This window comes from Lepidochelys kempii, chromosome 17 (genome assembly GCF_965140265.1).
Source record: "Lepidochelys kempii isolate rLepKem1 chromosome 17, rLepKem1.hap2, whole genome shotgun sequence".
Lineage (NCBI taxonomy): Eukaryota > Metazoa > Chordata > Testudines > Cheloniidae > Lepidochelys > Lepidochelys kempii.
The window spans coordinates 2,457,429-2,484,992 of NC_133272.1; the positions used below are offsets into that span (position 1 = coordinate 2,457,429).

Sequence of the window (27,564 nt, forward strand, 5' to 3'; positions counted from 1 at the left end):
CGGACTAACCTAGATCACAGTTAGAACTGCCAGCGGGGTCTGACTGGAGAGAGAACTAGGGCTGGTTTCCAGGACCTGCTTTCACTTAGCCCAGCAGAGAAAGGGAGCAGGAATTCAGAATGTTGGGAGTTAAACTACGCCAGCCACATGTCTCCTGGGGTGCACCACCGAGCGTCATGTTTATCACACTCTGATATCTCACAAGGGACAAATTCAACGGCCATTAGTAGCAACTCTTTAAGTGAAAGGTGAGCACAGAAAATCAGCAGCCATAATAGCCAGCCCTTCAGCTGCTTCGGTTAGAGAGTCTAGATCCCATTCAAGATCTCAACGATTTACATATAAAAAGTGTTCTCTTGGACATAACCCCTCCGAGCTTGCTAAGGACACGGGCTACCCTTCGGCCAGCGAGCTGCAGTCCGAGACACGGAGTGGAGAACTGTCTGCAGCACTTACATTTAAAAAATCCTCACTGGAAGATAGAAAATCGAACAAAACTAACAACTGACAAGAGCGAGCATGCTCTGGAGGAAACGGCCAGAGCACCACTGCTGATCAGCCACAGCCCATGAAGACACAAGATGATCGGGTCTAAAGGGCTCTAGCTTCCTTTTTCATTCTGCATGGCACTAAGACTCTAGATAACTGCCAATCAGAGGGCACCTAACTGCAGTGTCCTGTTAGCCCACCTGTGCCTTGGCCCCCCGAACAGATGCACTATCGTGCAGACATTACATTCATTTTTTTGGGGAGGGGGTTCGTTTACTCATGAAAACGAACCACCGATAGCACTAGCCACCCAATCCTGGCCTGCAGCTCCCCTCACTTGTATTCCAGCGCTGGGCTCCGCACACACAGCTCTGTGAATGCCTTTCAGTCCTGCCCTGCTGCTCCCCCGCCCCCCCAGCTACTCCGAGTCTGGAGACCCCTTCACACACCTCTGCTGGGGCAACTCAGCCCTGACCCGCAGCCCCTCTTCAGTTCTGTTCCAAGTTCTGGATTCGCAGCCTGTAGTTCTGCCCAGGCTCTTCAATGCTGACCTAGGGCTGAAGCCCCTCCCTGCTTTGCTAGCCCAACCATCACTCCCACCATCCCGACCTGCTACCCCAAGCCTGGAGCTTCCCACCCGAGAACGTTGCCGATCGGCTCAGGCAGTTTGGTGGTGTTTATGAGGAGGACAAAGAACTGCCCAAGATGCGATTCCCAGGCTAGGGGCACGTGATCGGAGTTGAGAAGCTCACAGTAGTTGTACTACCACGAGTTTGCTGGTCTCCTTACGCAAAGCTTTACATCGGAGAGTTTATCAACGCAACTGACACATTAACTGGAAGGCCAGAACGTTGCCCGTCTTTCCACTGCATTAACCATACAGCAAGAGAACCATGCAGCCATCAGGAACGTTCAAACAGAAGTCCATAGGAAAGCAGCAAGCCGTGGTTACCTCTGGTTGTTCCTCATCTGTGGAAGACTCTTCCGGTGCTGCAGGGGAGTTGCCTGCAGAGCTATGCCTCTGGGTATCTACAGCAGTCTCTGCTGGCAGCGCCTCCGGCGCAGACATCTTGGAGACCCCGTTCCTCCCGCCTCCCTGCTCGTCCATCCTCGAGTGGGAACAGGTGTGAGACCGGCTCTCTTGGGACAGCTCCTCAAACTTCTCTAGGGCACTGAGGAAATCAATCCTGTCTGTGGTTTCAGGCTGGGAACTGAGCTGTGGGCTTGGAGAATTCTGATCAGGCGACCCAGGAAGGTCTTTTAAACAAGCCGTGAATTCCTCCATGGGTACCAAATGCACGTTCAGGTCAGTTTTAAGGGCATCTGTCTCTAGATCATCCACGGTCAGATCAGGGAATGCTGTAGCCATCTCCAAAGGCTCTGCAAGTTGCATCAAGGCCTCAGAAGAATGGCAATTATCCAAGGGAAATTCCGACTCATCCAAGCAGCACCCTGCCGGACACCCGTTGAGGTTATTCAGGTTCAATTCGTCCTCTATTTGTTCAGCGCGGAAGCCTCTGGCTGTGAACTCCAAATGGATCCTCCTCTCTTTGGCACAAAGCTCCTCGATCGTGTCCGTGTCCTGCTGGAGCAGACGGTCCACGAGTGGCCCCACGGAGAAGACGGGAGATGCAGGCTGGTGGTTGTCATTTGCCGTGGGCTCAGAGAGCTGCTCTGCGGAAGTGGTGATCTCCTTTTTGTTCAGCTCCATCCCAGACTTGCAGATCGGCTGGTGGTGCTCCGAGAGGTCGCTGTCCGAGTGTGACCGCCACAGTTTGTTATGCCGCTGTTTGCTGCGGGAGAAGAGAAATGTTTTAGTCACTGTCAGAAACCACCTGCGGATCACACATGCCTAAAATACAACCCTGGGCCAAACCCAGGTTGGCTTAAGTGGGGGGGCTGCTGCCATGGTAGCCTCTGGGCCAGATGCAGCGGCGACAACCAGTCCCTTCCATTAAACGTGGTCAAAGTTGGTCAGAAAATGAATCCACAGGGGCCGAAGTGGCCTGGTTAGTGCAGTCGGCACTACTCCAGCATTGCGGGCGAGCTGGTGACTGCAGCACGGTAGGAAAACCAACCAATAGGAAGGGGTAATACAAAGCAGGCCTCTGCCCTCTGAACTTTCTGCTCCCCACACCCCCCAACGCCTGCAGCGGCAAACTCTGCCCTGCGGGGAGTGGGTACCGTTGCAATGGACTTCAGAATATCCATCTGTGTAAATGAGCACAGGGGTGTAAGCCATTTACATGCACGGGCCCCCGTGATTTGTGCGGGCCTCATGGAACTCTGCTGAACTTGGTCCTTTCTTTGACCCTAGATGATGGATAGGTTGGAAAGGGAGAACAAGCTGCAGGGCACCAGCCGGGGGACACTCAGTGGGGTACGTGGTGGGCCTGGAACAAAAGGATGCCTGATTTCCCCTCTAGGCTCCAACACCCCTGGGGCATGCTCTGGTAAATAACTGAGCTATGGAAACCAGAGAACGGTGTGGGGGCTGGGACATCCTGCATGGTTACAGGAGGCCAAAAATAGCATCTTGTTTGCAGGACCGAGGCCCAGGACAGCCACCCCCTTGCTGCTGGAAAACATCCTTGGGAGGGTCCCAGCAGTCACACGCTCGAGCGAACGTCAACAGCAGCACCTGTTCTGAGACCTGTTGTGTCCGGGGCCCTCACAATGGGGCGATTTCTCCGAAGTGGAACCAGATCAATGAAAACACGCAACCAGCCCTGCGCTGCGCTTTAGAGATTTCCCTTCCTCCGCTTGCTGCACTTTCACCGGCTCCCCCTAGGAGGAGAGCACACACCGCACCACGCTCAGCTCCCAAGGACGCTGCAGGCAGCCAGCCAAGTCTGTGGATGCCCTACTGCAATCCCACCTCCCAGTCGCCTGCTTGTGTGCAGAGATCCCAGCCAGTGCGGTCTGGCTGCTGAGCAGAGGTACACTGGTTAGCTAAAACAGCAGCAAAGGCCTAACAAGGCTGCACGTTGCTGGTGGGGAATGCCCTACGGCTAGGGGGCCTCACAAAATGACCCAGTGCCGAGTTAGACTGCAGACCCAGCAGTCAGGCACCAAGAGTCAGTGTGTGTGAAATGGGCCAGGACTGGATCCCCTGGGACGGTGGGGAGGGCTACGAAGGGCCTGTGTAGGGCCCCAGTACGGCTGTAAGATACACGCTCTTGGTTCCCACTGGGCACTGACCCGACAAGCATAACCTGGAGACGGAGAGTATTTTATCTGCAAATATTCGTTAGTGCAATGAAGTAAAGCAGTGACTACCGCTCCTGGCGGTCACCAGGTATTCCTTCTGTTTATGAAGGATGTTGGGATCACGGCATGAGCTGGGTCTCAGGAGGTCAGAGCTCCATGGAGGGCTCCCTGCCCGGATGTCCTTGGGCACACTGCTTTGTCTCTGTGCCCCAGTTTCTGTAAAATCCTTCTCAGGGACACTGTCTGGTTACATGCAAACGCTTTAGGGCCGGGACTGTTTCTCACTATCCTCCCGCGTGCAGTCCAACGCCCAGCACAACGGGCCCTGCTTGTGACTGGACCTTGTCTAGACACTACTGTCACACACATCGGGCAGAGCTTTCTGGGCAGTTCATGCCCCGCCTCTCTAGTGACTGTGTGATGAACTCTGCGCACGTGTTTTATTTTGAAATTCAAATCACCTGTTTGCAAGAGCAAACTGGATTTGCCGAGTGTTTTATCCGCCTCCAGCAGAGCCCGAGCCCAGGTAACAGCAATTCTGGGGCACGGTCAGGGTCGAGCAGAGCAAGCGGGTGCGGGCACTCAGGTGGGATCGCTGGGAGCAGCTGCAGTGAAAGTCTCTCATTCCCCGACCTGTGTCTTGGGCTGGAGCTGGGCAGCGTGAAAGGAGCTCTCTCAGGCCCTGAGGGTCAGTCACTTTCTCGGGTAGCTGGTCCCCCGGCAGGTGGCCCCAGGTGGTTTGGTAAAAGGAACGTTCAAGCTGCACAAGGCACAGCATGGCCCTCGGGCTCGGCCCCTGCCGGAGCACACGCTGCGGCAGCGCGGTGCCCAGGCTTGCTAGGAGGGAGAGGAGAGTTTAATGAGGTGAAGGAAAGGCTCTGGCCCTGCTGCTAATGGCTGACAGCTCCAAGGAGCTAAACATCCCTGCTGCTGTGACAAAAGGAGCTATGGGGCTCCGTGTTTATGGCTGGAACGCAATATCCCGCTTACCACGCCCCCTTCACCTTCCCAACAACCTCGCCAGACAGTCCAAGCACAGGGCTCTCCTCACAAGCCCTCGACTCCACCATCTGAGTGCACTCACAGAAGTACAGATCTGCTTGTTACCTGCCTTGGGGTAACACAGCAAACAGGCCTGGGGGCAGCTCAAGGGGAGAGCCCAAAGCTGCAACGAAAGAGGGCAGAGAAGCCTTTTGGAGCTGTGAAAGCAGAGAGCAGGTGAGGAGTGCGTGGTGCCCCGGGGTTCTGCCTGCCGCTCTGCCCAGCATGGCACTTAGCTCACCCCAGACTGGTTAGCCTCGTGCGCTGAAAGGCCTCACTGATAACCCAATTCACGTCGTTATACTGGGGACTTGTCCAGAGTGGGCAGAGGCTTGGCAGTTGCATACCCGGGGTGAGGGTGAGCCACGCGCTGCAGGAGTGAAGGTGGCATTCCCATATTGGTTACGAATAAACTTGTCCATGTCTAGCACAGAGGGAGCAAAGAAGAAGAAATCAAGACTCATCACGCAGAAGTTTCCAGGTGTGCTAGAGGCTACCAGACAAGCTCACTCAGTCACCTAGATTCGTAGAGGACTTGAGGAGGTGAAGTACTAGCCACACACCAAGTACGATTGGTTTTTAAAGTCTTCTGTTCACCCACGCGCTGCAACGGGAGGGAGCAGCCATATGGCAAACCCTAGAGACACAGCATGTACGTCCGGGTTCCTCTTTACGGAGCGGGACAGGTCAAACATCTCACAGCTGGATCAGTGTGGTGCTCTGCTCCTCTGACAACACCACGCACATTTCCAGGCTTGCTTCATCTTGCTCCGGCCTGAGCTGCACACGGACAATGCTGAGAAAGCTGATGATGTCCTAACGCACTGGTAACTGCCCAGGGATTTCATCTGCAACCACCTACCAACAGCCGGTAGCAGAGGAGGGTTCCAGCACCAATACTGCAGCCTGGCAGAACACCAAGTATCTTTTCCTTCCAGCAGGTCAAGTCAGGACATTGTTTAACACCTCCTTTATGGGGACGTCCAGAAAACATGCATTACTGAGGTCTTTTTACTCCTCAGCTGACAGGCCTTGTGTTACAAAATCCCCTGCCATACCTTACCTCCCAGCTGAGTTGAAAATGTCATCCAGGAATAAACACTTGATGTTTAGAGTACAGAGGAAAGGGGCTCCCCCCACTGACTGCAGCAACCATTCCTCAACAAAACGGCCCTGAAGCCAAGCCAGATGTTGGGCAAGCATGTTTCTAAAAGGGAATGGTGATGCTGAGATGATTGGGCCGTATTTCGTAGATGGCAGAGAGGGGGACTGGTTTCCTACTTAGCCATGCTGTAAAAGCTAGTGGAATCATTTGGTTCTGTTGGTGCCTAGCTCAGAGTTTGGAGTTGAGTTCTGGGACACTTTTGGCTTAGAACCAGCGTTGGACCAAGCCTTGCCCTAGAGCCCTTATTATGCCACTGGCTGTTCAGACTGATTACTCAGCTCCCCCACCCCCACGGGGAGCTTCAGGGGACTGGCTAAGGCTCCCCATACAAATGGAGCACTCTTCCCAACCCCGCTCCTAAGGTAATGATGAATTTGCGCACCGATGAAGGGGAAGCACTGAATTAATCCAGTGGAGTCACTCAAGTGCCTGTGCCTTATTTTATACTATAAGTAAGGTTAAGATTTTGGCATGGGGATTTTTATTAAAATTCACGGGCAGGACATGGGCAATAAACCATAAATCACAGAAGCCCAATGCCCGCACAGGAATGGGGGGGGGGAGGGCAGCCCGAGCCCCGCACAAGGATGGGGGCTGGCAGCCTGAGCCCCACATGAGGGTGGGAGGGAAGCGGGGGTGGCAGCCAGTGGGGCTGAAGCAGAAGTCACGAGTTCTGTTAAAGGCAGGAATCCATGACCAAATTGTATCCCCCTTTATAGCAGAGTGGAAGCATGTCAGAGACAGCGTTCTCAAGCACACACTAATTCTGAATGAGGCAGGAACACAAGCACCTGCCTGCAAATCTGCTGGGCCGGCCACGTGGTCAAGTCAGACAAACGCTCAGGGGCTCTTGAAACACACTGACGGCAGAAAACAAACATAATTAAACCAAGGCCCCGAACCCCAGCGCACATGGTACAAAAACAGGATCAAGGCTGAATGTCAGCGACCACAACACGCAGTCCGGGACTACACCCTGCTGTCAGCACAGCTGTCTGTGGCTTCGTACAGATGGGAAGCAGCTGAGGTTTCTGACGTGTGAGAGCAGCAACACCCAGCTTCCCACACTCCTCTCTGCAGCACCCATACCGAAGGAGGTCCAATCCGCTTGGGTTCAGACCCTTTCCGGTTCTCCTTTCAAGATAAGCCTGGGCCAGAGTGGGCTGGGGAATGATTTTGTGTTTAGGAAACACAGGACAGGAGACAGATTTGTGCTCGAAATCTTACGGCCAGTTCCTTCCCTGCCCCCGGAGCTCACCTCGCCAGCAGAATCCCTTGGTACTCCTCCAGCTGCCTCATGAAGCTTGGGTTGGGTTTGGTGACCGTGCGGCGCTCCTTCACGTGGTCATACGCTCGGTCCAGGTTCCAGCCGTACTCCTTCATGGCATATGCAATCACTGTGGAGGCCGACCGGCTGACTCCCATCTTACAGTGCACCAGGCATTTCGACCCGTTCTTCCTAGGGCGGGGGAATGGAAAAGGATGATTTAAAAGCCTCCTCTGAACAGCTTAGGAGAGGCAGACACTGTAGGGGGGAGCTCCAAGTTACTACACAGCTCCTTCTAAGCAAGCACTTCCATTCTCAAGGAAAAAGCCTTCTGGAGAACACGTAGTAAAAACAATGAACAGATGTAAACAAAATATATCAGGAGTTGCCCATCAGCCTTGGGGGGCCCTAGAACAGGGGTTCTCAGAACAATTGTTTTGGATGGCCTCAAAGTGGGGCCAACCAACCCTTGCTGGTGGCCGCTCTGAAAATTTTTGTAAACCCGAGTCCCGCTGCCCCGGGCTGAAGCCCAGAGCTGGAGCCAGCTGAGCACCCACACTGGCCCCACGTGTCTGCAGAGGTGCTGCCTGGAGCCCCCAGGAGGCTGCATGGTGCAGGCTGCTGATCCCCTGCTGGCAATGCCAGCAAACACCAAGGCAGCTGGGAGCAACAGCTGGCCACATCTGAGAAAAGCTGCCCTAGTAGGTCCTTCCAGCCCTTCAGCGGGATTGGACAAAGATCAAGTCCAAAGGCCACGAGTGTTTCAACTCAGCCCTTTTGTACCAAAAGCCCCTGTCGGCCTCTGACAAACCCAGGTTGAATGAGTCTATGCAAACCTCCTGGGGTGGTCTGTCTCTGGAGGCGTTTACGGTCTCAGCAACTAGCCCTCATCACCCCCACTGTTATTAGCCCCTGGGAGAGGCATGGTAACCCTCCCCCAGAGCAGATCATCATTCATAAATTGAATAAAAGGGTCCCCCAAGATACCGCATGGGGTCACATATCTGTCACACCGGGCTATGTACCAGGCAGCTCAGGACAAAGGTGGTTTTGTTTTTCACCTCCTAGCTCTTGTTCGGCGCACAGAGCAGTCTTGGTACAGAGCTGGCCGTGAAGAGTTTGCTCCGGCTTGAGAAGGGCTTGCTCCATTGCCAGGAACGCAGGGTTCTGGCTTCAGGCGAAGTGTGAGCGGCAAGCAAGGGCGCACAGGCGGTGATTTGCCTTGTCCAGCACGGACTTCAGCCGTACAGCTTTCAGCGCTCAGACCTGCCCCCGTATTCTTTGCAAAACGTGCATCCTGAAAGGAGGATATTTCTGACACGGACAAGTTTCCAAGGTCATTGCACCAAGGAGCTCGATGTGCTTTAGAAGTATATCTATATATACGCTCGGGTAAATCAGAGAGGCTTAATGATTTGTTGGAGAAGCAGCCATTGTCAATCGGGTCATCATCTCTGGGGCACGGGCAGGAGACAGATACAAACCCCCGCCACAAGAGGGTTAAAGGCAGTCCCTTGTTTGGAAATCCATCCCAGACTTGCTGGCAATGCATGTCAATTGCTTCTGTGACCAGCGTCTTCCTGAATCAGATGGCTGCTGGATTTATTATAGACAACCTAGAGAAGTGTTGGCAACCCACTGGCCTCCAGCTACCAGACTAGAAGTGGCCATTCAGATAGGAAGCCTAGCAAGCATCTCGTAGTGCTAATGGATAAGGGTTTTTTTCAGAGCAATGTCTGCCTGCTTTGTACGCAGGGAACGATTTGGATTTTGTTCACAGTTATGTTGCTTTCCAGTGTCTGCTGAGCTCTGCTTGTTGCCTTGTCCTCCCAACCCGCCCCACCTGTTTCGCCCACGTGTCAACAAGGCAAAAGAACTCTCTCCAGGAGCGAGTAGCTTCTTTGTTACCTGTCTGCCTGGCACCTAGCACAATGGAGTGTTTGGGTTTCCTCGATGCTCTCATAATGTAAACCCCAAGGCTGTGTAACAAGTAACCCCATTCCCCTTTGGCATTAACAGCTGTGTTTGTATGGTTTTATGTCCCCTGACATTTTACAGAAGTTTAACACTTCAGGTGGTTCTTAGTTTCTGAAGCTCCGGAAGCAGCCCTAAGGCACTACAAATACAGGGCAGCCAAGGGGATGACTACACAGCAGCATTTTTCCATCTTACTACCATGTGCGATTTTTGTAATTCAGACAGACAGAAAGGCCCATTGCACACAGCAACAGCAGGAACTGAGAATGCAGATGTCTTGGTCCTAACGCAGGACAAAGGGTAGTTGGAAAGAGAGAATGGCCAGAAGGAAACATTGCATTACTAGGAGCTTGCTGTATTGTGTTCGTTCTTTAAGTGCAGACTTACTTGGCTTTGGAGATGAATTTGTAAGTGTCGTTCCAATATGCCAGCAGATCTGTAGCCTCCTCATCGTACACCCGGATGTTATGGTACTCGAAGACGCCTGGGAAGAAGTTATCTATTTCTCGAGTGACATTCAGAATGTACCGCACCCTGTGTGGAAACAGAGGGCAGATAAGATTGGACAGTCTCTGCAAGGAAATGGGTTTGCCTTGTTTTGAATTTGTTTGGAGCCAAGCAGTCAGAGTTACAAGACTACAACACAGAGCAAGCCGATTTGGGAGTTAAACTTCAATGCAGGGAGGAAGGGATTGATTGCGAGGCCAGGCTAAGGGTTTGCTGTGGAATTTCTAACTTAGTCTCTGTGGAAGGGACTTCGGTCTGCTGTGAATGAAAACCAAACCAAACCAAGACTGGCTGGCCAGCCCGCCCATTCAGCTGCTCTGTATTGCACAGAAGGGCCAGTGGTGGTCACTTGGCATATGCTACAATACAGCTTCATCTCTTCCTGCCAGCTGGAAACCATCCCCCTGGGAGACGCACAATCCCCTTTCCAATCTCCATTCCTATTGGGCCAGTTACCACCAGTGTTGGGAGACTAGGCTGTAAGGGCATTAGCCTGAAGATCCGTGCTCTCGACAACATGGGACCCTCCTAACACGCCTCTCTCCGGGGTCTAAACAGGAGTAGCCGCCTTCTTTCTGGGATTTGCACCAGGCCCTTCACTTTAATCCAAGACACCAGACTAGTCTCAGAATTAAGACCACAGCGAGCCAACTCCTGATTGGACCCTCTTGTATTCTGCAGCTGCCCAGAACCCAGAGAAACTAGAAGAGCATTGCCTGTGGTTGGGACAGATTTGGTTCTTCTCCCCAGCACAGACCATTCTGAGCAGTAAATGGCTGAGGGAAGCACATGGTATTCACATGTTAGACACCCCAAGCCCCTAAACTCATGAGAGATCTGCAGCCTCCATGTCTTAGCAGACAGCAGCAGAGTTTCCAGGGGAAAATGCCCTTTGTCAGGCTAGGAGCAGGTGTTAGGTGGGGAGGACTGAAAAGCGATCAGCTCAGGATGAGGAGAGATTGGTGTAGTAACCTAGCCAAGTGAGAAAGCCAGTGGTTTCCCTGCATGGTCCATCGGGATCGATGTGGCCTTAACCCCAAACCTTACAGAAACGAAGGAGGAACGTTACCCCTTTGAGCTGCAAGATGCTCAGTGCAGCCCCTGCTCTCAGGCAGCGATGGCTGCTTTGACACACACTTGTCGCTTTCTTGCCACCATGCAGCTGTCTGCCCTGGTTGTGAGGAGTGCCTCCGAGCAGCGCATGCAGGGTTTCCTCCCACCCCAGGAGTGCAGCACGCTGAGCCCAAAGAAAGGCCCCCCAGAGAGCCAGCTCTGTGCTGTCTATTTGGCAAGGGAACTGCAGATCTCGGTTACCCGTTGCTATGTGACCGTCAGCTGCCTGCACTTGTCGGTGGGATTTCAGTCAAGGTCAGGGCCTCCAAAGCCTTTCCTTCCCTGTCTTTGTATGTGGGATTTGGGGGCTGGGGTGCTACTTTCCAGTTCACTGTTACCATGCCTGGTTTGCAAGCCCTCATTAGCACACAGCAGCAGGAGGTATGGGATGGAAATTTGGTTGTGCAGCGACTTAGGTAAGGCAAGCCTTCCTATCCGTGCCCAGCAGCTTGCATGCAGGGGCCTGCTACACAGCTCAAAGCTGCTTACCCTCTGTTCTGTAAATCTTCCAAATTGGAGGCATTCCACTCAGAACCCTGTGCAAAAAATAAAAAAGGGAGCATCAGAAGAAGCGTACACCACTGGGAGGGACGGCCCCCGTGAGCCGGGTGCGAGCTGCAGGGAGCCAGCGAGCTGTGCAGGGAGGTAGCTGGCCAATCCAGTGCTGTAAACTGAGATTTGTTGAAAATACAGATGGTAAAAGGGAAAAAAATAGTGCTCCTGTCTCACAGCACAGCCACTTATCTCACTTTACAATCAGACCCACCCTGAATCAACAGGAAGCCCTGCAAGCCAGAGCCAGGTAGAGCCCTAGCTAGCTTCCTGCAAGCCACTGAGAAACCTAGTTCAGAAAAATAAAGACAGGCCTCTTCCCACACAAGCCCCTGCCTCTGACTCTCCTCTATGAAAGAGAACCAGTCTGCAGAAGAGAGAGAGAGAGAGAGAGAGAGAGAGAGAGAGAGAGAGAGAGAGAGAGAGAACCTCTGAGCCCCTCTCTACATGGGTTCCCACATCAAAGACAGGAGGACAGTTTTTTTCCTCTTGCCTATGTGAGCAGAGAAACCAGCCAGGGAAGCATGTTTTCGCTTCGCTATCTAAGTGGCTTCTCCCTACAGCGCAGACAGGGCCTCCAAGCCAAGCTGAGTGTCCACTATCCAAACACTACAGCTTGCGTGGGAAAGAGGACGAAGGCCACCTTGGGAGCCAGTTGCCAAGAGGAGCCAAGGGAGGTGGAAACCTCAGCTGCCCACTTCCCCTGCCTCCTCCTGCAAAGTAGTTTCTGAACTGAAAGGTGGGGGTGGGGAGGGCTAAGTGATGGGCGGGGGGCAGCAGGGGAGGAGGAGAGGAGAGGCAAACGAAGCCAGCATGAAGGAGATGGATGAGCAGCTGCCTCAGAAGCCCAGACACTCTGCAGTCCAGGATAAGAGAGGAGGAGCAAGGTTCCAACCCCTAAAGCATGGGTGGCTGCGTGACCGTGTGCCCAGCCCGAAGAGATGGACATCCCTCCCGTGGAGCAAGCTGCTTGTGCAGTGGGAGCTGAATGGGGCAGAACTGTAACCTGGCCCTGGTGGAAAACAGCCCCACTTGAGGCAGGGTCAGCGGTGCCTGTACCGAGCCATGGTGGTAACTCTGATGTGCCCAGACATTCTTCCATTCAAGACAATGCTGTGCAAATGAAACCCTTCCCAGCACATCCAGCTCGCAGCAAGGCTCATGTATTCCCACTGGGATAGGGTCCTCTGACCTCTCCTGCACGTGATGTAGAAACCTTGGGGAGGTCATTTTTAAACACATCAGTTCAGCTGATTCTCTCCCCAAATGGACGTGCACCGTTAAAACGATGACAGCGTCATCACCCGGGGCCAAGGCCAGGCCACTGCGCTGAACAGCATGCTAGGAAGACGAGCGTCTCCCCACAAAGCCCCATGCTTTGGTGCCTGGGACTGGGGATAAGACTAGTAGCACCTGAGCTAACGCCAGGGAGGTCACAAGCCCCATGAGGCGTCAATGAAAAGCTGTGGCTTGCCAGCCCACAGGCTCTCTGCTCCGCCCAAGCCGGCGAAGAGAGTCAGCCTGCCAGCTGCAGCAGAGTCATGGGAACCACATGGCCCGCGGTTTGCTCCGCTTAACAGTAACTGCCTTGTCTGGGTCTCAGATTTCCTCATCCCTCGCTGGGTTCTAACACGGCTCCCTCCTGCTAGTGAGGTGCACAACGCCTTCCAGAGAGTTCACTGCACAGACCTGGCCTCTTCGCTGTATTGTGCTCATGAATGAAACTGCTGGCTGAACCCAACCTTATTGTCCTTTGCAAACCCTGCTACTTCGCTTCCGCCCCTGGGTGCCGCGAGCCACAGAGACTGACTTTGCTGAGTGCTGCCTGGGAGCCTTTCCTGCATGGGCTTGTTTGCATCCAATCCCCACAGCTGTCTGAAGTTGCCTGGATTACATCTGACTACTCTGATGAGCTTGTACGAACTTTTCACTGGAAACCACCCGGGCAAAGCAAGTCCTTAGCCTGAGACACTTTTGCTGCTTAACTTGTCTGCCTCCCCTCCACCCGCCCACTTTCTCGGAAGCGCTCCCGTTTCAAGACACTCTGCCTCCTGAGCTGCTGAAAGAAACTAGCTTCAGAAGGGTGGGAGACGTGGCCTCCTTACTTGGGCTAGATTGGCTCGTTCAAGGAGTGGCGGCTCTGTGTAAAAAACGAGCAGACCTCACGCTAAGCCAACAAAGCTGGGTCCATCCCTTGGGGTTGGGAAATCAAGGGGAGGGCTGGGAAATCAAAGGGAGGGCTAACTCACCCTCGGGGATGTGGTAAGTAGCCAGGCCCTGGCAGCGATGAAAGGCAGTGAACTAAGCACAACATTAAAGGCAAAATGTTTACGTGGCCTTAAGTGGATAATCTGCAGGGTGGTTCTTTGTTAGGCTCCTCTGTTCCTGGCTGAGAAATGAGTTCAAAAGATCTCTGCTGTTACAGGAAGTGTAATTCCACCTGTGACTTACACAACCCTTCCCTGCCTGGGTTCCAGTTTGCTTTTTTTGTCACTGCTGTGGCCTCCCAAGGAGAGGTACACCCCGGTGATCTCATACACAGACTCTGGTATGGGATTAGGGATTTGACTGTTACTTGCCAGTAGAAATTGGGAGCGAATTCAGGTTTGCGCGCGGAAATGCTGAGATTTGCTTCCCTCACCTGGAAGCTGTGGAAGGGAGCTTCAGCAAGGCTGGATTGATCACACTGGGGTCAGTGCATCCAAGACACCAGCCAGCTCTCAGCCAATAGTACCTCGCCTTATGCATCTGTGAATGCGTGAGCTCTAGGAGCAGCTACTGTTCCACTGATGGGAATGTGACTTCGCACAGAGATCAGCCCACTTAAGGCAAGAGGCATTATTTGCAATTACAGGCCTGTTCTCAGTCACACAGACATCTTGTGATTACCAACAGATTCTACCTTGCTGAGCCATGGTCTTAAGGGCTTACCAGAAAGACATGGTCAAATATCTGCGTGGGACTGTCCATCTGCCCAAGGATCACAATCATTTCATTGTCGATGAACTCCTTGAACTCCCGCAGATTGCACACCATCTGCATCTCCAGCTCCGTGCGGATCTGAGGAGGAGAAGAAAGCTGGGTGAGTTCTTTTTCCATTTCCCCGGGCAGAATAAAGGGACAATGCTCGTGTTGTGCAGTGCCCTCCGTGCTCCCAGTAGTCACCCTCCTCACCCGCAGCGTTCTCCCGCACCCTAGTCCCAGCATGGGCAATGGCAGGCTCCCTGCTCACCTCTTTGGATGTGATGTTCTCCAAGTCTTTCTGCATCATGATCTCCCTTAATTTGGTTTTAATTAACCGCTCTGTACGCTCACGCTCCGTGGGGCTAGGAGAAGGAAGCAACAGCCATTTACTGCTAGGTTGGATAGAGTTGATTCACAGTGGTTTTTAACTGGTTAATGATGCTATGCAGATGCACTGAGAGTGAGACATTGCTGAGAAGATCCCCACCTGGGAGGAATCTAACGCTTTACCTCTGGATCCCCTTAAACCCAGATCAGGTTCACAGCCACACTTTATATGGAACAAACACCGTAGGATGGATCCAGTACTTTAATGGCACGCCATAAAAATCTCTCCAGTATTTTGCAGTTTCAGTGGCTTCAGGCAGCGTATTACCCCTCTGCTAGTCTCCCAGCTTCCCCCTTACCTTTCTTGGAAAGGTAACAGCTCCACACCTCCTTACATGGAGACAGAGTGCAGCTAAGCCTGTGTGCATTCCACCAGCCTCTGCTGCCTGTCGCCTTATCGCTGGTTGCAAAAATAGCTTTACTAATAAAGCAGGATGGTGGCAGTTGTACTGTAGCTCTGGTGCTCCGAGCTGGCTCACCCAGCATCCAGAGACGGGGCCCAGCAGTGACATCTCACACCTATTCTCGCCGTCTGCAACGCTGCCAAGACAACAAATGCATGGAGGCTTCTGCTTTAGGAGCAACTAGAATTCCTCTCCAGCTGGTGGTTTAAGAGTAAAAGAATTACAAAAAATACCGGTCCTTTTAATCACAGAGCCCTGCCAGGGACTCCATAGGCCCACAGCCTGAGATTTTTCAGTGGAGAAAGGGTGGGTTTTTGAAAACATGAACAAATCATGGCAGACTATTATGCTGGCAGCCTGCCAGAGTCTTGCAGCTCACTTCCCTGTATGTTAAAAACAATCAGGTGTGAAGACTCATTGGCAGCTGAAATGCTCCACATGATTATCCGCTCACTGCTCTGCTAAGACAACTTGAGCCCTGCGTGCTGTAACAAAATCTATGGGAAGGAACAAAGCGGGCAAGCAGCCTGTGATGGCAAAAAGGCACGTCCTCCGTTCTCCTTGGGGGGAGCGTGGGGACTATAGCAGGAAGGAGCTCTTGAGGTAATGCCATTGCTCTTAGTGCTGCAAGGAGAGGCTACGCAATTATTGACAACTGGTTGGGAGCTATTTGTAAGCAGGCAGCTTGGAAACCTGGCCCCACTACCAGCATGGCCATCTCAGTCACTGTCCTGACGCGCGCCGCCAGCTAGCGTCCGAGCATGATGCATCTTCCCACCCCATTCCTCAAGGAGATAAACGCACTCGTCTCTACCCCACATTTAATCATTAGACACCTCGACTGGATCAGCTGCTTGAGGCTTCCCAGCTAAGAGGCATGAAAGTCTCTGGGCCACGCAGCAAGAACAAAATAAAAACCCAGTTTATGATAAATCAGCAACATGCCCATGTAAGCTCCTGAGCTGGTCTGGAGTTGGAGACAAGCTCCTGGGTTCTACTCCCAACTCTGCCACCAACTCCCTCTGGGGCCTTGAGCAAGTCACTTCACCTTCCCCATCTGTCAAAGGGGATAGTATTGCCCAGACTGAGGGACAGAGAGAGCTCTGGAAGTGCAGGGAAAATGCTGAGAATCAGCACTGAAAAGGACACAACAGGGTCCCCATTAGCTAGTTTTCCAGCCTTGATGTTTATTTAATCCAGGATCCACCTATGAATTTGCAATGATTCCTGTTGACAAGGCATGAAACCTGATTCTATGGGGCTGCGTCTCCTCCAGTGGAGGTTTGGTGCTGCACACGGCAGAGCCTCGCTGCCCAGCAGAGATGGGTTTGCTTACACATCCGTGAAGAGGGTGGGGGAGTCAGGCCGATGCGATTGCACATCCTGCATGGTGTTCCATTCGTTGACTGAAGACTGGTCAGAGTTGATGTGGCTCTCATAGTAACTGACCCAGGTGAGGAAGAGGCTCCCTGGGTAGTAGTTGTGACTTCGGGCCACCTCACAGGCCTTGTGTAAACTCTGCAGGGCAGACCTGGAAGAAGCCCCCACACATCAGCATCTCCCCTGAGGACGAAGAACAAACTCCAGAGTCCCACCATTCCCATTCACTACGGCTGGCTGGGCTGTGGGGCAGCACGTCCTGCCTCTGTCACTTAGGACGCAGGTCTGAACCTGGATGCAGTGGTACCCTCGGCCTACAGTTGCCTGGAAAGGTTACTGTTTAATGCAGGGCCTGACTGTAAAGTCAGCTCTGGACTCACACACAGCAAAGGTCTCCGGTTCGGATTCAAAAGAACCCTGCAAAATGGCAGCTCACGCTCTGACTGCCCTTTGCAACACGTCACAGGAATCATTCTGAAACCTGGTACCGGCCTTTGGAGAGCCACGTCACTCACTGCACACACACGAGCTACATGCCCCCTAGAGCTGAAGAAATGGTCGTCTTGACGTTACAGACTCCACCTGCAGTTACTGTACCCACGCAGCACAGCTCCCTGGGTGTCTGAGCAGGTGCCAAGGCCATGCGCCTGGGTCTCGCAAGACCTGGGTGACACACAGCAGCACCCGCTTTGTGAAAGCAGAAGCATTTAAAATGCCTTGGCTAAAGGAGCCTTGAGACAGAGGACAAAGTCCTTACCACATTGCTTGAACAGACACCGGCTTGAACACATGCACCCTGTTGTCCGTTGATACGCTGAACCCACTGGTGAAAGAAAAACATTGACCCATTAAGAATGACACTTATCATGGAGTCTTTTTTCAGCCAACCACCATTAACGTGTAAGCAGCCAGGACAGCAAAGGGAGAATCCAGGACACAGATCTGTTTGGCCAGTTTCAGCTAGAGGACTGATGCAAATAGCATGGGACAGCTCTGGGCAGGCTCATTTTTAGTGGCGGCTGTTCAGCAATGAAGCCAGGACGCTGGCTGAAATAAAGGCGTTGGTCAGCCACAGAAGCAGCAGTGCCCAGGTGAGCAGTTTACCCAGGCTACATTCAAGTTCAAAGCCAGAAATGGAAACTACACAGTACAGCTGAGCGAGGCAACAAAAAGCTGCAAAGGTCATTCTCTGGGCAGTCCGTACAGCTGGCACCGAGAGGAGTTTACAATCCAGGAGGACACTGGGCAATGAAGACATCACACTTGCATTTACACTTAGCAGAATATGGTTGTCCCTACAGGTGCTACACAGCAACACTTGATAGGATCCCTTTTCAGAAGCTTTCACCCCCGTCCCCTCCCCACATAGAGTGAAAGCTTCTTAACAGCAGCTTATGCGCACACATGTGTAAGCTGCTGCCTAACTGCAAGCCAATTGGTTGTTGTCTCCCACAACAACTGTGATTTGAAGGACAGCCTGAGCTGCCCCTATTGACAATAATTTGAATGCAATTCTACACACTATCCTCTGTGTGCAGCATAATGAACAGAACACAGAACCCCTCTGCTTCCCAGCCAGAACATACAAGAGACACTTACCCGTCCCCATCCAAGTGAATAAGGGTGTCGCTCCACAGAGGCAGGACCAAGCCCATTGTGCAAGTGCTACTGTAATAAGAAACAGAAAGTCAGCCGTTGTGCCATCCGCTTACCCTGCTACTCTTCAGATTTGTACAGCAATGGTTGCAAACCCACTCATATTGATCTGAAATACTGACCAGACCCCTCTCTAACCTGAGTCTTGTTCTCTACAGATGTCCTTGGAAGTGCAAACGCTGTTTGATATGGGCTGTTAACCAAAGCGGTGGTATGGTCGTCCCCCTGCAGCAAGCTTGTAATGTTAGTGTATTCCCAGGGTGAATTCAGAGCAGCAGGCTCTATGCAGGAGGGCAGAGGCCAAGCCACCCAATTTTCAGTCAACTCAGGGTTTTTACACTTTAACAAAAGGAACCGTCCTGATTTCTTTCAGGTTTGTCAGCACAAGTGGCTCATGTCTAGTTGCGATTTTGGAATCCAGGGTTCTCTGTTTTTATTGGTCGTTCAGCCACAGCTGCTAGGAACTCAGGCGAGTGTAATTTCATGCTAGTCCGAATGTCAGCAATGGGAAGGAAGGTATGGTAGGTTGTGCACTGCAGCACGCCACCCCCATCTGCAGATTTCCCTGTGTCCCCCACAATGGCTAAGCACAGGCTGCCACAAGAGAGACTTATGGGAAAGGTCTTTGTTCTTCCAGTAGCTGCTATGTCTTTTCCCTCATTTGACTAGCATGCCATGTTTGATCACATGGAAAGGCTTTGTCCTCTCTGAAAGAAAAGGGAAACCCTGGGATAAAAGCAGAAAAAGTGATGGAAGAACTGACGGGGAAAAAAACCTGTACGTGTCAGGTTGCCAAGGGGAAAAGCCCAACCCAAATTAGGAGGAAATTGCCAGGTGACAAAGCAGGTGCTTTCAGGGAGCATCAGAGTCTATTGTCCCGCTCTCCAGTTCTTCACACTGGGTGACTGGAGCGCAGGGGAGGCAAACAGAGACTCAGACTGGACTGCGGACATGCACACTCACATGAGGAATGGCCGCAATGCCTGGTCCCCGGAGACAGTCACAGGCAACTATTTCTGTTGACTAAATGAGATGAGCTCATGGAAAAAGGAGTTTTTAAAAGGCTCCCCAAGGTGGCCAGGGTATTTTTAGTGATACTTTTCAGCGAGCATTTACCAGGGGCCTTAGCAACAAGTCTGTATTGAGTTATAAATAGCAAGTGGGCGGGGGGGGGGAGAGGGGGGAGGGACAGCATGACAGTCTAGAACCCAAATAATAGCAAAAAGCTAAAAAAGCCTGCGCCGTGTTTATCTGCGCGTCTGAGACGGGGGACAGCGAGCCCTCACTTGTCTGCATTCCAGAGGGCAGCACTGGTATGCCAGACCCAAGAGCAAATTCCCCGCTCACAGAATTCTGTGCAAGACCGTAATAATTGTGCTAGTGGACCCATGACACGCACCGGGTTTGATTTTCAACCCCGCTGCACACAGCACCAGCAGCGCACGGGCCCCAGTTCTTTTGTCCCAGTTGCTTCTGAGCCAAGCTTCCCAAGCACCGCTAAAAGTTAAGCACAGTGGCTGCTGAGATAGCTAAATGACAACCAGGAAGGCGGTGTCAAAGGCGAATGGTTTCAGCCAGCCATGTGATGGCCCCAAGGACTGGTTCCGTGTAACAACTCTGGAGGAATTTTTCTGACATGCATCACACATAACTCTAAGGTTGGCAACATTCATTCCCATACTGTGGTTCTATTCAGATGTTCTGGGGCTGATGCACACTCGCTGTTTCCACTGATAACTTCACAGGAAATTAACAGGAGGGCTTAGGACCTGGGTTCCTATTCTCTCCCCTCTTAGCTAAGACTCAGATTGGTTTGTGATGCTTTAGGGTTCATGTCCTCCCACCCCACCCCCTATAAAGAGCCCAGAGTCCTAAGTTTCACCTTTAGGAAGTCTCCGCCCTACAGCAGCTGGCAGGCCTCTCCATGGCTTCTGGTTACACAGACAGCAAAGACTACTTAGTGGACACATTTTGCAACTGGTCGGAGAGGTCAGCCACAATTTACATAAATAAAGTGAAAGCACTACACCGTGCTGACACACAAATGGCGGGAGAGCGCACGCACTGAGTAACCTCTGCCACCAGAGCACCTGGCATTTCCTTCAGGCCCTTTGTTCCCCCACCACAACCGAGCCTCCTCCAGGCGTCGGGGTCTGAGTGCTCCGCCTGACCTGGGAAAAGCATCTATTGTTACAGCTTTTTGTTGTACAGACTCTAGGGAAATCAGACAAGTTGCGGATAAGCAGGGCTTTGGGTCTTGCTGCATTCAAAACTCCTGCAGCTGCATGGGAGACTGGTTACGCTATTTTTCGGGAGTTCCAAATGATGCACGTCCTCTGTCCCTCCTAACTCTGAGTTGCTTCCCCCGTCCCAAGTCCCATAGCCCAGGCTCTGTGTTTCAGAGATGCACCAAGCCTCCAGACTCCCCACCACATCCTTTCAAGATGTTAGAAGGAAATATGGGGGCTGGAGAAAGAAAGCGAGTCTAGAGGTTGAAGCAATCTGCCTAGATACCTGTCGTTGGAAGAGAAATCCATTCCGAGGACAATGCTTTCCTCAGTGTCTTGTCTGCCATTGGTTGAAACTACCACCATGTATCTAGTGCGGTTCTGGTACGTACTTTCCAGTCTTACTGCCTAAAGGTCAAGGAGACAAAACAAAAGGTCAGCAGCAAAGCCAGTGAAATGTACAGCTGTGACTTTACAAAGCATCATTCCATGCTGATGTTTGGCACAACAAGCAGCAAGGCCTTTTGCACCAGCACAGAAGACCAGAGCCTCTACACTGGGTACGCAGTACTGCCGCAAAGAGAGAAATGAGAATCATTCTCTCAGCTCTCTCGGACGTCAGGATCTGCTCCTTACACCCACCAAGCACTTGCCTGCAGACGTGCCCTGTTCATCCAGGTTGCATTCAAACACTATTGCCGGCAGTATCTGGGGATAGCTGCCACAGTCCTCTGAGCAAGTTGGCATAGTTAGTCCTAGGAGGTGGCACAGAGGGGGCTCAGCACCATGCAGAAGTTAAGTAGCACTTCAGAGAAATGGGTCCTTCCCTGAAGCTATCCTCACTGAATTATGGTAGTTCCGAAAAGCCTCTCGACCAACTTCACAGACAGGTGGGCAGATCCCAGGAGTCTAAATCAATCCATGGTCCCTTGCTGGGCTTCTGAGCCCACACAACTCTGTAACTGTACCCTTCCCTGTGCAGAAATAATGCTCATTTCCTAGAGCTGCAGGGAAAAGCTTGTTTCCGAACTCCACATCCACAGACCAGCGAGGCTGGATGCCATTATGTCTAATTGCTCCCGCCCTCTTCCAGGCATAACCGTTTTGAGCACAGGGACCCGCAAATATACCGAGAGGAATGGACTGGTATCTTATTTAAATCATTTCTTTAAACGATTGACTGACTAGTTGATTCTGTCCCTAAACCCAGCACAGCTGGTGAAACTCAGGCAGCAGCCTTCCCGCGTGCTTTTGACAAGAGCTGACCGCGAGAGAGGCAAGTCGGCAAGATCCAGGAAGGCTGCATCACAGAGCCCGGTACAGTAACAAGAAACCAAGAGGAACTACATTCAAATGACCTACGCAAGTCTCCGTAAGATCAGAAGTTGATTAGCTGTGGCGTGCCAAGGGGACGGCACGCAGACAGAGTGCATTTGGCTAGGCCAGGTTCACCTATATGGATCTGTGGGAGGCAGTTCCTTTTGCTTTTAGTGCTTTTGGACTCGGTCCCAAGACATCTGCAGTTATTTTAGTCACAGAAACCCAATTAAAGATAGACTGGGATGCCATTAGGGAGGAGATGTCTTAATTATGATCTATTGGGTGGTGTGTTTGCTTTGGGCAGTCTAATCTCGCCCAGAGTCTGAGTGTTTACATTTGCACTGTTACACCACTTCCTGAACTTTTCAGTGAGCCATGGGGAGCCAATGAGGATGAGAAAAGCCTTGTCTACATGAGCAGCATCAGTGAAGCCTCCCAGTGTTGTAGCTGGGGCAACAGCTGGCACAGAGGCATGACTGGCATTTCAGCCACCACTAGACCAGACCTATCCAACACTACAGCAGACTCGAACCACGACAAGGCACCCAGCTTGCAGTGTGACGGGGTGCAGGCAGATTGGAAGACACACTGCATGGTGGGAGAGGTGCCCTCACCCCACTCTACTCGGAAGGAGTCGCGCCAGAGCCAGCCTCATTTGCCTTCTCATTCCTTAAGAAGGAGAGACATGAGTTTGCATTTCTGCAGGCCAGCCCTTCCAGATGGGATTGCAGCCAAAGGGGGTGACTTCTAGGACTAGCAGTTGACAGCAGATTGCAGAGGAAACAGTTGATTCTGACCCCAAAGAGCAGAGGACAACCAGGGTCTTGGTGGTTCAATTTTTTCCACCCACACTAGGACACAAACCCCATAGGATAAAACAGATTGAACTGCCTGAAAGTGGAGTGAGCAAGCAATGAATAGCACAATAACCACCCTGCACCCAGGGACCTGTCAGAGGCTCCCGAGGCTTGTCTGCAGCCAGAGGATTAGTGTAATCTAATTTACTTCACTAAACCAATCTAGGTAGCTGTAATTAGCTGTATGGCTTTAATGTAAGACCCTTTAGAGCAGGGCTGACCAAGCAGGTGCCAAAGGTCACATGGCCTCAAGTTGCTGAGACAGGATTTTCATAGGAATGATTATGAGAAACTGACTTTTGAGGATCAGCACTTAATACCCCCGCTCCCGCTGACAGCCAGTGTGGGTGCAACTAGGAGGCAATCTGTTTCGATAAATTGACTGGAATAATCAATAATTAGCTCTGCACTTCTAAACCAGGTGACACCAGAGGATCTCAAAGCAATTCACAAACAATCAGAGTCTCAACTTGCTTGTGAGGGAGCTGCAATTCCCAATCTCCTCCTCCAAACCGGGAGCTCATTCTCGACCAATGGCAGTGATGCCATGATGAAGCACGACAGAATCAGTTGCATCAATTACTACCCACCCCACCGACATGGCTGTCCTAGCAATAGTGGGTTACGCAGAGTCACTGGGACCTCTCACCAGCTGATCCATGCGAGAGGATGTTCTCTTCTCAAATTGAGAAACTGACCTAGTACTGGTAATATAAAATCTATGGCAGCTCTTCCTGTAACCAGGGTCTGTCTTTAGACAACATGTTGTGATTACAACACAGCTTTCCCCTCACCTGCAAGCTTTTTTGACCACAAATGACATCATGCAGTATTTAGCCACCCACATGGAAGCACATTATGGAGGTCCAAAGCCAATACAGAGGCCTTACCCATCACCTGGATAGAGAGTAAAGAAACTTGTAATGCCTACGACAGGACTGTGGGAATTTATAAACTAGAAATTTGGTTTGGATACAGAACAAGTTTAAAAGCTAGCTGCCCAATTTCTACATTCTTCCACATTCCAGAAGGTTCTTGTACAACTTAACCCCTTGCCTTCATACTACTGGTCTTACACTGGTCTATTAAAGGGCCCAATCCTGCTCCCCTTGAAGCCCCTGAGAAGTCTGCCAATTGCTCCAACAGGACCAAACGCAGACGCTTCAGCTGTCCTCTAAAAAGTAATGCTGCCCCTCCAAAGAGCAGCAGCCAACACACAAGAAGAGAAGTGGGGTTTTATGCTCTTTACACGACAAGTCTCAGCTGAATGTACTATTTTAATGAGTCTCTTACAGCTCTGTGCACCCTTCATTTGTCAGGAATCAATTCAATTCAGATGGACTTCTGACCTCAGCCTCAGGCAAGACACTAGCATTCCGAACTGAACGCCACACAAAAGGCTGTGTGTGTTCTTAGCCTACCATCCCGATTCGGCTGTTAACAGGGCAAACTGGTCTCACAGTGCAGAGAGCAGCCAGCAGTACTGCTGAGGGACGCATGCTCAATAGCCACAAGCATTCTGACTTTGGGCCCCAAGCTGCAAGGTGCCAAGGGCCCTCTGGGATGTGAGTGTTGTGCATGCTCATGGCCTTCTGCACCAGGCCTCTGGCTTGTTTGGGCTGGGTTATTCCACGTGCAATTGCAAAGTACTTGCCGGTCTCCTTTTTAAACTGAATGTGCTTTGCAGTCACATCAGCTGCTTCCTGTCGTGTGTGTAAGGAAAATCCAGGAGGAAACTACAAACTAGCAGTGCTGGAATGTCTCTCCTGGTGCTTGGCTAGCCCTGAGGGGGAAGAAACTGCTGTGGCAGATTCAAGAGATGAACCCAGACAACACAAGAGAGCCCATCAACGCTAATGTATGACAAGAGAGCCAATGAAGATCTGTGAAATGTTTAGATATTGCCAGTCCCTCCGGCCACCACTCTTCTGTTTCTGGAGGCATCCAGGACAAAGTTACTAACGCCACCACTTCAGTTCCATAGCATCTTTCAACTGAGGATCTCAATGTGCTAACTAACCAACAAGTCTTTGCTTATACCACCACGGCAATATAGGCAAGAGCCATACAGGGATTACTTCTCCCACTAAGGAAATGCAGTCACATCTGGGGTAGTACATGGTAGCTGTTCAACAGCCCACAGTAACACCATGCAATGATGTAGAAAGGGAAGATGAGAACCCCAGTGACTACAGGGGGGTATTTCAGGTAGGCTAGATGTAATCAGTAGGGCTCTGTGTCTGTCATGGAGGCTGTAGAAGTCACAGATTCCGTGACCTTCCATGACCTCCGTGACTTCTGCAGCGGCCAGCGTGGCTGGCTCTAGGGCAAGCTGCTTGGGCAGCCCTGCTGCCAACGGCAACGGCTGCTGCTGGAGCAGTCCCGGGGACTGCCTGAGCAGTGGCCGGTGCAGCTGGCCCTGGGGACTGCCTGAGCAGCAGTCCCTAGGCGGGCCCCCAGCAGCGGTCCCAGGACGGCCGGAGCAGCTGCTGTCAGCAGCTGGTGCCACTGCCCCCCTGTCCCCCGCCCAGCAATGCTCTCCATACCCAGGCACTCCAACCGCAACAACACCCCACCCCCACAAAGATTTAGTCACGGGTATTTATAGTACAAGTCATGGACCGTGAATTTTTGTTTATTGCCCATGACCTGTCCATGACTTGTACTAAAAATATCCTTGACTAAATCATAGCCTTAATAATCAGCAATTTAGACACCAGAGTAATGTTCTTAATTCTTATGACAATTGCTACAGGATCTTTAATGACCACAGGTGCTCAGGACATGAGTCACCAAATGTATGTAAAACCCTTGAGTCAAAACATTGTCCAACTCCTTGTCTCACTGGACAAATCAGCGAGCTGACTGCACCTTTCCCTCGTGAACGTCTGGGCTGTAAACAAGTTCCCGGATTTCGATAGCAAAGCCACTGAAATGGATACGTACTGCAGCTTTCATTGGTCACTCTGCAGCACCTCTCAATGGAACCTAGCCACACAGTATCCATCACAGATTATTTATCATAAATCAAACAGCCAACCTACCAGTCGAATGTTGTCTTCAGGGCGAAGGAGGATGAACATGGCCTGCAGGTGCTGCTGGAGATCCCCTGAAGAAGAGAGGGAAGGTGAGGATGCACATAAACACTTTTAGTCATGTCCTACCTCCTGGCATCTCAAACATCCCCTGGGCAGATGCTGTCCTGGCTGCCGCCAGCTCCACCTGTCTTTCCACTGAAGTGACTAGCGTCTCTCTCTCTCTCTCTCTCTCGTCAGCTCTTTGCTCTGTGCCATTACCTGGCCTGATCTTACCAGGCTCTCTGGGTAATGTTTGTCCCTCTCAGCCCTGCTCCAGGACACCTCTGAACACTCCCTTTATGTCCCAGCCCCATTCTAGTCTTGTGGGTCCCACATCTGGGTTGTCCCATTAAGCTCACCCAGCCCCGTGATTGCATTCTGGCTCAGGTAACCCCACAATGTACAATCCACACCTTGCATAGAGCAACCCCCACGCAACAGGTTCCCGGGCTGCCCGCCAGGGATTATCAGGACAGCCATTAATGTTAGCTGGAAATGCGAGCTACTGGTTTATTGGGGGCACTGAGAAAGGATGAAGGCGCTATCCCAGCTGCTCAATACATTAGAAGCTTGTTAATAAGAAAGGGAGTGGAGTAGCACACGTTCCCAAGACAGCAGGCATTCACAAACCAAACCCAGATTAATTCCCGGCCTAAATCTATTCCCTTTGCACTTCCTTGGAGGGAGAATTTGCAGCAGTGCAGCTGCTCAGCACATGGAGAAAGAGGGATGTGTCTCCAGCAAGCACCTCACTCTCTATGAAACATCAGCGAGCAACACAGCCTCCAGAAAGAGACCCTCTCTGCAACACCCACCTGGAAAAGTCACCTGCAACCCCAGGGAGTGGACCAGCGGCCTGCCAGGTGGCAGCTACCACAGAGCAACAGGGTTCCATTCTTCCACCCTCTCCTTTCTCACGCAGACGGAAAACTTAGACTAGTTAACCAGCTCCTTAGGGAAGGACAAAGGTTTCAGTGGAGCAAGTGATCAGCACTATAAAGTCTTGTGGACATTAAAGGTTATGGAAACCTTAGTCCAGTGCCTCCTAGTGACAGCATACTGCACTGCCATGCAGGGAATCTGGGGCCCCTAGGTTTCCAAGAAGGCAGGGGCTGGGAGAACTGGAGAAATATTGCAGCTGGTCCTTGGGCGGGTACCTTACACTGCTCCAGAACGGCTCCCCGTCACCCGTAGCGCTGAAGAGATCTAGTGGCAGCATCTGGCCCCCTCCACCAAAAGGGACTTGAACACAAGGGGAAGCTTGGAGCTTGCTCCCAACCGTACAAATTTCAGCATCGGTCCAAGAGCCTGTCCTAGGACAGCGTTTCACTGGGAAGGCAAGGGGCACTCAGCTGGGCAGGAGAAGCGAGGAGACAATCACTGGAAGTTTTGAGAGACTGCTGCAGGCAGATTGTTTCCTTAAACAACAAGTAGCCCTGGACACAGATAACAGGGTGAAACTGGCCCATCAATGGGATACACACAACTCTCTGCACCTTCGTCGTTCCTGGGAGATAGATTTCCCTTCGCTCTCAACACTGCAGACTCCTGGCGCTGCCGGTCAGCCATCAGAAATCACACGAACTAGTACAAACTGGTTAAGACGACAGCGTTTTCCCCGTGGGGGAGCTCAGAGTGCCAGCAGTTCTACATCTCCCTTGCTCCAGATGGCTTCTGGAAGGAGCAACGCCTGGAGTCTGATGCCCCTGGCGCACGAGGGCTTCACTCACAGTAAGTGGCTAAGAAAATGAAATACTCTGTGCCCCAAACCTTTTCCAGATCAGATTAGACAAAACACAGCTACAGCCCCTAGGGTCTTTAACAATCAGCCACTGTTTCATGCTGGAGCTGCAAACTGCACCTAGCAGGTGAAGTCCCTAGGTACCTGATATTGCTAGCTTCCCTCCCAGCTGCTGACTTCAAGGAAAGACAGAGCAAGTTGCCGAGCAGGTTTCTCTCTCTGGGAGACT

At 51.9% G+C, this 27,564-nt stretch overlaps 1 protein-coding gene across 3 annotated transcripts in view; it reads right to left on the reverse strand.

Moving 5' to 3' along the window:
- Positions 1–27,564, reverse strand: part of SSH2 (slingshot protein phosphatase 2) — a 134,414-nt gene that overhangs the window by 6,616 nt on the left and 100,234 nt on the right. For all 3 annotated transcript variants that reach the window (XM_073315846.1, XM_073315845.1, XM_073315847.1), the window contains 11 exons: positions 25,562–25,626; positions 20,627–20,748; positions 18,056–18,124; positions 17,214–17,279; positions 16,413–16,607; positions 14,554–14,647; positions 14,253–14,381; positions 11,259–11,305; positions 9,537–9,683; positions 7,164–7,364; positions 1,442–2,282 (listed from right to left, as the gene is read on the reverse strand). In XM_073315846.1, the coding sequence (XP_073171947.1) occupies positions 1,442–2,282; positions 7,164–7,364; positions 9,537–9,683; positions 11,259–11,305; positions 14,253–14,381; positions 14,554–14,647; positions 16,413–16,607; positions 17,214–17,279; positions 18,056–18,124; positions 20,627–20,748; positions 25,562–25,626 (1,976 nt within the window). The remainder of the gene's footprint in view (positions 1–1,441; positions 2,283–7,163; positions 7,365–9,536; positions 9,684–11,258; positions 11,306–14,252; positions 14,382–14,553; positions 14,648–16,412; positions 16,608–17,213; positions 17,280–18,055; positions 18,125–20,626; positions 20,749–25,561; positions 25,627–27,564) is intronic.